This window comes from Aotus nancymaae, unplaced genomic scaffold, assembly GCF_030222135.1.
Source record: "Aotus nancymaae isolate 86718 unplaced genomic scaffold, 86718_ANA_hifiasm-v0.15.2.pri h1tg000338l, whole genome shotgun sequence".
NCBI classification, from domain to species: domain Eukaryota; kingdom Metazoa; phylum Chordata; class Mammalia; order Primates; family Aotidae; genus Aotus; species Aotus nancymaae.
In genome coordinates, this window is record NW_026988753.1 from 138379 (window position 1) to 151797 (window position 13419).

General features: G+C 35.4%; 1 protein-coding gene across 12 annotated transcripts in view; it reads right to left on the reverse strand.

Moving 5' to 3' along the window:
• The window catches only part of LOC135273162 (centrosome-associated protein ALMS1-like), a 169412-nt gene that overhangs the window by 122419 nt on the left and 33574 nt on the right, over nucleotides 1-13419 (reverse strand). For all 12 annotated transcript variants that reach the window (XR_010340991.1, XR_010340994.1, XR_010340993.1 and 9 more), the window contains exon 4: nucleotides 980-1221. Coding sequence is in view for 7 of the 12 variants with exons in the window: in XM_064372073.1 (XP_064228143.1) it covers nucleotides 980-1221 (242 nt within the window). In the remaining 5 variants the exon portion in view is untranslated. The remainder of the gene's footprint in view (nucleotides 1-979; nucleotides 1222-13419) is intronic.

A 13419-nucleotide genomic window follows, 5' to 3' on the forward strand; every position in this document is an offset into this window, starting at 1 on the left:
TATTTCATCTATATGTGTAGATAGGCAAGTTTTTTGTGTAAGTAGAGAAACTTAAAATGTACTTAGCCCAGATTTGTCTAAAACAGTAAATATTTTAAAAATTAGTAAAGTTTCCATCTTCATTTGGGGAAGAATGGAAACTAACTTGTTAATTTTCCTGCTACTTACCCAAAAAAGAAAATAATTTACAATTTGCTGTAATTCTAAACGTTGTATATAAAAGTACTATCAAAATATCACTGAAACTATAGCACATAAAACACTCTAAATGTTGACATTATGGTAGAGACTGCTAGCTGTTCACCAAAATCCATTTCTTTTGAATTTTGGAAAACACAGCTAAACTACATTCCTGGCCAGTGGAATGTGATTTGGGTTACTACCAGACCTGGCCTGTAAACACCTCCTATGTGTGCTCCTCCATGCTTTTTGTTTCTTCCAGTTGACCATGAAGGTAAATCCAATATAACTTTGGGTTATGTATTTTAAAGACAACAGAGCAAGCAGTCAACCTGGGTCTCTGCTGATTGCTTTATAAGCAAGAGAAAAACTGCTATCGTGTTTGCACTAACATATGTTTATGCATCTATTTGTTATAGTATATACATACTCTCTCTATATACATAGTATATAACATTACTATAATACAAGATAATTTATCTGCCCACTTAAAAGCAGACCTCAATTACTTTCAAGCTGTTATGAACTACTTGTATTTTTACTGCAAATATGACGAGGCAAAAGTAAGTTTTAACCACAAACAGCATAAGTTCTATAGGTTAACTCTGCTAGAAATTAAGATAAAAATATAATAAATCATATTCTGTTGACAGCTATGTAAATAAAAGACAGATATAATCATATAGCCCCTAATTCTTAAATTAAAATTAGGTTTTCTGACTAGAAAGACACAATCACTTCTAAGATAATTACACAAAAGAGTGGTCTAACAACCTAAAATGTAATCATATTCTCTTACCATCTGTTCCACAAGAAAAAGTAACCTGTTGGACTGAAGATGATGAAGCAAACTTGACAGAAGCTTTGCGTAGTTTCTGGTTACTGGGCTCTGTAATTTCATGTCCACAATCTTCGGGATTAATAAGAATCTCAGATGAAAATAGGGTCTTTTCTGGACTTTCTGTTGTTATCTGAGTGACTGCATCAGATGACAATTTTTCAGAGAAAGCAGAAAGTGGAGTCTTTTTCTTCTCTGGTAATCTGACCAAAAAAAACAAAGAATATAGCAGGTTATATTCTTGGCCGATTAGAAACTGAAATCTCTTTCCAAAAGTGGTTTCAAGGAATATTTTAGTAGCTATAGGAGTATTTTGTGGACACATCAATGACAAATGTTGTTACGGTAAAATTTCTGCAATACCCTTTATTTGGTTTCATACAGTGTTACCACGTGTGTTTACTTTTATCTGAAAACTTACTTTTAATTTAGAATGTAAATGCTATTTTTCAGCTGAATTAAAAATATATTTTTTCAAATTACTGGATGTCCACTATAAATTAGGGACTGTACTACATGCACACAGTATACAAAGATAAACAAGAAACAGAACGTTCCGTCAAGAAGTTCTGGGAGAACCAGGAGTTTTCAAGGTTGTAGTTGTATCTTGAGATCATAGAGAATTAATATTAAAAGAATGGAGCAAGTAAATAATTGAATACATAAATAATTGGAAAGAAGAAACAAATTTTGCTTTAAGAAGAAGTCCAAATAACAGATGTAGATACCTCCCACCAAAGGAGGTTAAGCCTAATCTTCCTCTCCTCCTTTGTGTATGTGCTGAACTGAGTGTCTGGATTTCAAAAAACAGACTATAGGAAGGGACAAATGTACTTATTTTCATGGTGGAGACATCTAGCAAGCACTGCCTTATCCAAGTGATCAGTTAGCATCACCAGTGATGATGTGGATACCACATATGCAACCTAGGCAATACCATTCCAGAAACAGGAACCAGCCAAGATTTCATGATGAAGACACCAAAAGCAATTGCAATAAAAGCAAAAACTGAAAATGGGACCTAACTAAACATAAGAGCTTCTGCATAGCAAAAGAAAAATTATCAACAGAGTAAACACACAAATACAGAATAGGAGAAAATATTTGCAAGCTATGCATCTGACAAAGGTCTAGTATCCAGCATTTCTAAGGAACTTAGTGGGCAAAGGAAATGAACAGATGCCCTTCCAAAGAAGATACATATGTGGCTACCAAGCCTATGGAAAAAACTTAACATCACTGATTAGATAAATGCAAATTAAAACCACAATGAGATACCATTTCACATCAATCAGAATGGCTATTATTAAAAAGTCAAAAAATAACAGATGCTATCAAGGTTGCAGAGAAAAGGGAACGCTTATACACTGTCTGTGAGTGTAAATTAGTTTGACCATTGTAGAAACCAGTGTGGCAATTCCTCAGAGCAAAAACACAGAACTAGCATTTGATTCAGCAATCCATTGCTGCGTACGTACCCAAAGAAACATAAATCATTCTACCATAAAGATACATGCACACAAATGTTCACTACAGAACTATTCACAAGAACAAAGACGTGAATCAACCTAAATGCCCATAAATGACAGACTGAATAAAGAAAATGTGGTACATTTATACCACAGAATATTATGCAGCCATAAGAAAGAGTAAGATCATGTCTTTTACAGAACATAGACAGAGTTTGAAGTCATTGTCCTTACCAAACTAATGCAGGAACAGAAAACCAAATACTGCATCTTCATATTTATAAGTGGGAGCTAAATGATGAGAACTCATGGACACAAAAAGGGGAACAACGGACACTGGGGCCTACCTGAGCATGGAGGGAGGAGGGAGAGGAGCAGAAAAAAAATAACTACTGGGTACCAGGCTTAGTACCTGGGTGATGACATATCTGTAAAACAACCCGGCATGACATGAGTTTACCTACAGAACAAACCTGAACATGTACCCCTGAACCTAATATAAAAGTTCTAAAATAAAAAATAGGCCTGGTGTGGTGGCTCATGCCTATAATCCTAGTACTTTGGGAGGCCAAGGCGAGTGGATCACCTGAGGTCAGGAATTCGAGACCAGCCTGGCCAATATGGTGAAAGCCGTCTCTACTAATAATACAAAAATTAGCCGGGTGTGGTGGCGCACACCTGTAATCAGGAGACTGAAGCAGGAGAATCACCTAAACCCAGGAGGCGGGGCTGCAGTCAGCTGGGATCACGCCATTTAACTCCAATCTGGGAGATAAGAGCGAAACTCCGTTTTCAAAAAAATAAAAATTAAAAATAAAACAAAAAATAAAATTTAAAAAATGATGCTAACAACAGGAGAAGCTAGGAGAGAAGTATTAGGAACTCTATTATATGTATCTTTTCTGTAACTCTAAAATTACTTGAAAATAAGGCCAGGCACAGTGGCTCATACCTGTGATCCCAGTACTTTGGGAGGCTGAGACAGGGGATCACTTGAGTCCAGGAGTTAGAGAAAACCCTGGGCAATGCAGTAAGACCCTGTCTCTATAAAACATAAAAAAGTTAGCCAGGCACAGTGGCACACACCTATAGTCCCAATGACTCAGGAGGGTGACGCAGGGGGATTGCTTGAGCCCAAGACTCCGAGGCAGCAGTGAGTAACTGCACCACTGCACTCCAGAGTCTGGGTGACAGGGCAAGACCTCATCTCTTAAAAAAGAGAACAAATAAAACTTTCAAAAAAAATCACTTGATAATAAAGTTTCAAGAAAAGAGAATAACGTATTGTAGTAGAGTAATACCTAGAATATATCACAAAAGTAGAACTTTAGAGTCTTTACCATATACCTACCATTCACTAATTGAAAAAGACAATTATGGAAAAAGAAAAAAAATAGGTCAATCTCCCTTATGAACATAAATGCAAAAATCCTAAACAGGAAAAAGAAAAAAAAATAGGTCAATCTCCCTTATGAACATAAATGCAAAAATCCTAAACATAATGTTAGACAACAAAATGTAGTGCATGTGTGTGTATGCTGTGTGCTTGCTCTCATTTTACACACACACACGTTTGTGTGTAGTTGAATCTCTACCATGATAGTTTACCCCAGGAATGCAAGGTGAGTAAACATTTTTTAAAAAATCAATCAATGTGATTCACCACCTCAGCAGAATAAAGGAGAAACACACATGACCACATCAGTATAGGCAGAGACAGCATTTAATAAAACTCAGTAATTATGCATGATAAAAATTCACAGCAAAGAGAAACCACAAAAAACCTTAAAGCAATCATCGTATTTAATAGTAAAACATTGAGAACATATTGCCTGTGACATTAGGAATAATAGAAGGATGCCAACTCTTACCACTGCTATTCAGTATTTTAGTAAGGGTATTAAATGGTATTAGCAGTAAGGCAGGAAAAAAGAAAAGGTATGGATAACAAAGGAAAAAATACTTTTCATATTTGATATAACTGTGTACATTGAAAAATCCAAAAGAATCTACATATAACTTATAAGAATATAATTAAATTTTTAGAAAAGTTGCCAGATGCAAGATGAAATTTTTTAAAGTCCTTTCGATTTTTCTGTATCATAGAAATTATAAAATTAAAATATAAAATATATGTCACAAAAATAGTACCAAAAATATCAAATACCTCATAAAGTATAATAAAAGATGCAAGAACTCTACAGGGAATGCCATTAATATAGTATAGAGAGAAGAGTGATCCAAATGGGCCTTCCGTTTCCAAGTAGGATGTAGTAGGGTAGTTACGATGTAGTAGGTAGCCATATACCATCACTCCTACTTTAACAAACGAAATGAATAAATTATAAAAATCACATTCTTTAAAAAGTCTTAGAGCTACAGAAGCAATGAGGAAATATTTCTAACTAATATGCTAGACAGAGGTATTTGGTGATTCTAGGCAAAGGCTTGGTGTAGGTAGACATAATCTAGTGACAGAGAAATCACTGAGCTTTTGATGAACATGTAGGCTGTCACAATGGTGTGACATGATGCAATCTAGTAGAATACCCATCTGATTTCCCCCACAAGACATTTCCTGATTGTTGAGGTGGTATGGGAGGCTGGGGGCTGAGCCAGAGTAACACACTGAAATCTCATTCACACTATAAGTGGCCAAGTCACACCAGATGGAGAGGCCTGGGACAAACACACATCAGCTCTCCTCCTTAAAACATTTGCCAGATGTTGTACCTGCTTAAGGCAGGAGGCTTAATAACAAATGCTTGAGGGAGAGAACTTTCAAAGGTAAGGAATTAAAAGACTCACCAGACTCTCAGTCAAAAGTCAGAAGAGCCAACCCCAAAAAAGGGGCTGAGTCAGAAAAACAGTAAAATTATTTGCAAGAGTACTAATAAAATGAATTTCCCTTGAGAAAGTGTAACTGCAACAAATACATGACTGGTGTTCCCCTTATATTTACCATATTCAAAAGCTGTGAGGGCAGAGAGTAGAAAGAGTTGAATTCAAATATCTGAAAGCCTGAACTGAGTTCTTCCAGTTTTGGATTATTGAAAAACCAAAGACCTGTCAGGCTTAAAGCAAATTTTCTTTGCTATTATGAACAGTGCTATGATGAACACTGATTATATGTATTTTTTTCAGAATGATTTCTTTTGTTTTGGGTATATACCCAGTAATGGGACTGCTGAGTTGAATAGTAGGTCTGTTTTAAGCTCTTTAAAGAATCTCCAGTTTTCCCCAGTGGCTGAACTAATTTATGTTCCCACCAACAGGGTACAAGCCTTCCCTTTCCTCTACAACCTCACCAACATCTTTTGTTTCATTTTTTAACTTTTTATTAATACTTATTCCGACAAAAGTGAGATGGTAACTTATTGTGGTTTTGATTTGCACTTTTTGAATGATTTGTGACGTGGAACATTTTTTCATATACTTGTTGGCTGCATATACATTTTCTTTTGAGAAATGTCTGTTCATGTCTTTTGCCCATTTTTTAAAATAGCGTTGTGTGTTTTTTGCTTGTTGAACTGCTTAAGTTCCTTACAGATTCTGGATATTAGACCTCTGCTGGATGCACAGTTTGCAAATATTTTGTCCCATTCTGTAGACTGTTCATGTACTCTGCTGATGGTTTCTTTTGCTGTGCAGAAGGTTTTTTATTACTGACTCAATTTCAGAACCCGTTACTGGTCTGTTCATGATTTCCTTTTCTTCCTGGCTCAATCTTGGGAGGTTGTATTATTTCCAGGAATTTATCCATTTCTTCTAGGTTTTCTAGTTTGTATGCGAATAAGTGTTCATAATAGTCTCTGAGCTTTTTCATGTGTTTGTGTATTTCTGTGGAATCAGTGATAATGTCACCTTCATCATTTCTGATTGTACTTATTTTGCCTTCTTTTTTTTTTTTTTGAGACGGAGTTTCGCTCGTTACCCAGGCTGGAGTGCAATGGCGCGATCTCGGCTCACCGCAACCTCCGCCTCCTGGGTTCAGGCAATTCTCCTGCCTCAGCCTCCTGAGTAGCTGGGATTACAGGCACGCGCCACCATGCCCAGCTAATTTTTTGTATTAGTAGAGACGGGGTTTCACCATATTGACCAGGATGGTCTCGATCTCTTGACCTCGTGATCCACCCGCCTCGGCCTACCAAAGTGCTGGGATTACAGGCTTGAGCCACCACACCCGGCCATGCCTTCCTTTTTTCTTAAACAATTTAGTTAGTGGTCTGTCAATCTGGTTTACTCTTTGGAAGAACCAACTTTTGGTTTAGTTGGCATTTTGTATGGATTTTTGCAACTTAATTTCATTTAGGTTAGCTCTAATTGTGGTTATTTATTTTCTTCTGTTAGTTTTGGGATTGGCTTGCTCTTGTTTTGTATGGATTTTTGCAACTTAATTTCATTTAGGTTAGCTCTAATTGTGGTTATTTATTTTCTTCTGTTAGTTTTGGGCTTGGCTTGCTCTTGTCTAGTCCCTCTAGGTGCAAATATCCTTAATCTCTATTATTCTCTTATTTACAATAATCAACACACAAAACATTATGTAACATATGAAGCAGGAACAAAATGACCAAAAATTGACAGAAGAAAAATTGATTTACAGGGGATTTAGCTACTAGTTAGCACAAAAGGACTTCAAAGTGACTATTAATATATTGAGAGCAAAAGATAAAAGAAAGTAGACAAAACATGGAAAAAATCTCAACAGAAAATTACAATCTATTAAAAAAAGAAATCAATATTTCAGAATTAAAAAATACATTATCTGAAATCTGATTCAATGGTAGCAGAAGCAAATAGACACTATGGAAAAACTAATTCGTAAATACAGAAAGTCCACAGAAAACTACCAAACAGAAAAAGAATAAACAGATGACAGCATAAGAAACTCATGGGGGCACAGTCATATAATCCAATATATGTGTATTTTACTCCTAGGAGAAGGGAGAAGAGTACAGAAACAATATTTATGAGTTAATGGGTAAGAATTTTCCAAAACAGGCAAAAGACTTAATCTACTAAGTTACAGCTCAGGGAACACAAAGGAATACAAAGAAAAACCAACTCTTGGGGTATCACAGCCAAAATGCTGAAAGTCAAAGCTGCAAAAATAAGAATGACACTTGATCTTTCAACAAAGACAGTAGCTCTTTAAAATGCTGAAATAAAAACTTATAATTCTATAATCAACTGCAATACATTTTTTTAAATTAAACAAATAATAACTAAGATATCCCTGGAAGACCTCAGGAAATACCAAAGGAAATTTTTTAGGCTGAAGGAAAATGAATCAATATAGTATAGAAGTGCTAGAAAGAATGTACAACACTTAAAGGGTGTGTGTGTGTGTTTGTGTAAATATATATATGTACATATGCATACACCCTTGTGTATATATACATATTTTATGTTGTTTTATATTTCATATATATATATGGAAAAGAATGTTGTTTGTTCAAAGCAACAATAATGTCTTATGGGATTTATAACATGTAGAACAGAAATATATGACAACAAAAGCACATATAGCAGGAGTGGGTAAATAGAGTTCAACTATCATAAGATATTTCGTTGGTCATAAAGTGGAAAAAGTACTAATTTAAGGTAAACTGTAAAGTCAAGGAAGTATATTATAATCTCTAGAATAACCACTAAAAGACAGAAAAAAAAGTAAAACAAGCCAACAGAGGAAATAACATACAATAAAAACAATTAATCTAAAATAAAAAAGGACAAAGAAAGCAAATAGCAACATCAACTAGCTCAATAATTATATTAAATGTCAATGAAACAAATATCCCAGTTAAAGACAAAGATTAACAGACAAGATTAAAAATGAATAACATTCAACTATATGATACTGACAAGTGATGCACTTTACTGTAAAGTCATAGGTTGAAATCAAAAGGATATAAAAGATATATCAATCATAAATAAAAAATAAGCTTCCTATTCTCTTTCCCCTCTCCTGTGTTTTTATTCTCCCTTTCCTTTATCTTTCCCTTTCTAACAGTTCAATCTTAAAACCATTAGGTGGACAGAACAAGGTGAGAATCTGTAGCAAAGTGACAATGGCCCAGAGCAAGGTATCAAAATCTCTCAGACCACAGTGCAATCAAATTAGAACTCAGGAATGAGAAACTCACTCAAAACTGCACAACTACATGGAAACTGAACAACCTGCTCCTGAATGACTACTAGGTAAATAACGAAATTAAGGCAGAAATGAAGTTGTTCTTTGAAACCAATGAGAACAAAGACACAACGTATCAGAATCTCTGGAACGCATTTAAAGCAGTATGTAGAGGGAAATTTATAGCACTAAATGCCTACAAGAGAAAGCAGGAAAGATCCAAAATTGACACCCTAACATCACAATGAAAAGAACTAGAGAAGCAAGAGCAAACAAATTCAAAAGCTAGCAGAAGACAAGAAATTAGATCAGAGCAGAACTGAAGAAGATACAGACACAAAAAACTCTTCAAAAAAAAAAAAAAAAAAAAATCAATGAATCCAGGAGCTGATTTTTTGAAAAGATTAACAAAATAGACCACGAGCCAGATTAATAAAGAAGAAAAGAGAGAAGAATCAAATAGATGCAATAAAAAATGATAAAGGGGATATCACCACTGATTCCACAGAAATACAAACTACTATCAGAGAATACTATAAACACCTCTACGCAAATCAACTGGAAAATCTAGAAGAAAAGGATAAATTCCTGGACACTTACACCCTCCTAACACTAAACCAGGAAGAAGTCAAATCCCTGAATAGACCAATAACAATTTCTGAAATTGAGGCAGGAATTAATAGCCTACCAACCAAAAAAAGTCCAGGAACAGATGGATTCACAACCAAATTCTACCAGAGATACAAAGAGGAGCTGGTACCATTCCTCCTGAAAATATTCCACACGAGAGAAAAGGAGGGACTCCTCCCTAACCCGTTTTATGAGGCCAGCATCATCCTAATACCAAAACCTGGCAAAGACACAACAAAAAAGGAAAATTTCAGGCCAATATCCCTGATGAACATCAATGCAAAAATCCTCAATAAAATACTGGCAAACTGAATCCAGCAGCACATCAAAAAGCCTATCCACTACAATCCAGTTGGCTGCATCCCTGGGATGCAAGACTGGTTCAACATACGCAAATCTGTAAGTGTAATCCATCACATAAACAGAACCAATGACAAAAACCATGATTATCTCCATAGATGTAGAAAGGCCTTCAACAAAATTCAACAGCCCTTCATGCTAAAAACATTCAATAAACTAGGTATTAATGGAACATATCACAGAATAATAAGGGCTATTTATGACGAACCCACAGCCAATATCATACTGAATGGCCAAACATTCCCTTTGAAAACCGGCACAAGACAAGGATGCCCTCCCACACCACTCCTATTCAACATAGTACTGGAAGTTTTGGCCAGGTCAATCAGGCAAGAGAAAGAAAGGGTATTCAATTAGGAAAAGAGGAAGTCAAATTGTCTCTGTTTGCAGATGACATGATTGTGTATTTAGAAGACCCATCGTCTCAGCCCCAAATCTCCTTAAGCCGATAAGCAACTTCAGCAAAGTCGCAGGATACAAAATCAGTGTGCAAAAAATAACAAGAATTCTTATACACCAATAACAGAGAGCCAAATCATCAGCGAACTTATGATTCAAATACAAATACAAATACAACTTATGAGGAAGGTAAGACCTCTTGAAGGAGAACTACAAACCTCTGCTCAAGGAAATTAGAGATGACACAAACAAATGGAAAAACATTCCATGCTCACGGATACGCAGAATCAATATCATGTATATGGCCATAGTGCTCAAAGAAATTTACAGATTTAATCCTCTCCCATCAAGCTACCATCGACTTTCTTCACAAAATTGGAAAAAAAACACCTTAAATTTCATATGAAACCAAGAAAGAGCCCACATGGCCAAGACAATCCTAAGCAAAAAGAACAAAGCTGGATGTATCACACTACCTGACTTCAAACTATACTACAAGGCTACAGTAACAAAAACAGCATAGTACTGGTACCAAAACAGATATATAGACCAATGGAACAGAACAGAGGCTTCAGAAATAACACCACACATCTACAACCATCAGATCTTTGACAAACCATATGATCCTTTACAGGAAATGAGAAAATGTAAAATGAAAGTGATTGTGCAGCAGGTGAACAACTTATTCCCAAATAACTAAGGAGAAAGAGAAGTTCCTTGTACCATATTTACACCTTTTCTATAACTTTGTGATTGTTCCCCTCCCCACAAAATATCCCAAACAAGATCTATAGGAAAAACAGAAAACACACAAACATAACTAGAGATATATGCTGTTTTCAAATGCTGATTAAACAAGCTGAATTAAAAATTCAGTGAAGATGACAATTTCAACAATACAGTTGATCAACTGGACCAATGTAATTCAATTAACATGATACAACATATCAACAGAATGAAGGGCAAAAACCACACGATCATTTCAATTGATGCTGAGAAAACATTTCTTAAAATTCAACATCTCTTTGTGATAAAAACCCTCAAAAAAATGGGTAAAGAGAGCACATACCTCAACATAGTAAAAGCCATATACGACAGACCCACAGCTAGTATCATACCGAATGGGGAAGAAACTGAAAACCTTTCCTCTAAGATATGGAACATGACATGGATGTCTACTTTCAACACTCTTATTCCACAAAGTACTGGAAGTCCTAGCAAGAACAATCAGACAAGAGAAAGATAGAAAGGGCTTCCAAATTGGAAAGGAAGAAGTCAAATTATCCTTGTTTGCAGATGATACAATCTTTTTGAAAAAACCTAGAGCCTCCACACAAAAAACTATTTCAATCAATAAATTCAGTAAAGTTGCAGGATACAAAATCAACATACAAAAATCAGTTTGCATTTCTATATGTCAACAGTGAATAACATGAAAAAGAAATTTAAAAACTAATCCCATTTACAATAGCTACACGTAAAATCAAATACCCAGCAATTAACCAAAGAAGTCAAAGATTTCTATAAAGGAAACTATACAACTTTGAAAGAAATTGAAGAGGACACCAAAAAAATGGAAAAATATTCCATGTTCATGAATTAGAAAGATAAATATTGTTAAAATGTCCATACAACCCAAAGCAAACCGGGTACTCCACTGAATATGTATTCAATGCAATCTCTATTAAAATACCAATGACATTCTTCAAATAGAAAAAAATCCTAAAATTTACATGGAACCACAAAAGACCCAGAACAGCCAGAGTTATCCTAAGCAAAAACAATGAAACTGGAAGAATCACAATACCTGACTTCAAATTATACTACAATGCTATAATAACCAAAACATCATGGTACTTACTAGCTTAAAAACAGACACATAAACCAATGAAACAGAACAGAGAACTGAGAAACAAATCCACACACCTACAGTGAACTCATTTTTGACAAAGGTGCCAAAAACATACACCAAGGAAAAGACAGTCTCTTCAATAAATGGCACTGGGGAAACTGGGTATCTAAATGCAGAAGAATGAAGCTAGACCTCTATCTTTCGCCATATACAAAAATCAAATCAAAATGAATTAAAAACCGAAATCTAAGACCTCAAACCATGAAACTACTACAAAAAAACACAGGGGAAAGTTTTTAGGATATTGGTCTGGGCAAAAATTTCTTGAGCAATATGCCACAAGCACAGGCAACTAAAGCGAAAATGGACAAATGGGATCACATCAAATTAAAAAGCTTCTTTACAACAAAGGATATAAACAGTAAAGTGAAGAGACAACCCACAAAATGGCAGAAAATAAAAATCTGCAAACTACCCATCTCACAAGGGATTAATAACCAGAATATATAAAGAGCTCAAACAACTCAACTGGAAAAAAATCTAATAATCTGATCAAAACACTAAAACTAAAAACTACAATGAGGTATCACCTCACCCCAGTTAAAATGTCTTACATGTCCAAGAGACAGGCAATAACAAATGCTGGCAAAGATGTGGAAAAAAGGGAACCTTTGTATACTGTTGCTGGGAATGTAAATTAGTGCAATCATTAAGGAGAATAGATTGGAGACTCCTTTAAAAAACTAAAAACTAGGAGGCTGAGGCAGGAGAATTGCCTGAACCCAGGAGGCGGAGGTTGCGGTGAGCCGAGATCGCGCCATTGCACTCCAGCCTGGGTAACGAGCGAAACTCCGCCTCAAAAAAAAAAAAAAAAAAAAAAAAAAAAACTAAAAACTAAGTTACCATATGATTCAGCAATCCTACTGTTGCGTATATACCCCAAAAAAGGAAATCAGTATATGGAAGACTGATTTTGCTACTCAAAAGTAATCTGCAGATTCAGTGCAATCCCATGTTTGCTGCAGCACTGTTTATGGTAAGCTAAGATATGGAAGCAACCTATGTGCCCATTAACAGATAAATAGATAAGAAAATATGGTACATATACACAGTGGAGTACTATTCAGACATAGAAAAGGATGAGATCCAGTCATTTACAACAATACAGACAGAAGTGGAGATCATTATGTTAAATGGAATAAGCCAGGCACAAAAAGACAAACACTGCATGTTCTCACTTATTTGTGGGATCTAAAAATCCAAACAATTGAACTCATGGAAATAGAGAGTAGAAGGATGGTTACCAGAGGCTGGGAAGGGTAGTGAGGGGTTTGGGAAGAGACTGGGATAGTTAATGGGTACAAAAAATAAAATAAAATGAATAAGAACTATTATATGATAACACAACAGGGTAACTATAGTCAATAATAACTGTACATTTGAAGATAACCTGGAGAGTGTAATTGGATTGTTTGCAACTCAATGGATAAATGCTTGAGGGGATAGATACCCTATTCTTCACGATATGCTTATTTCACACTGCACGCCTGTATCAAAC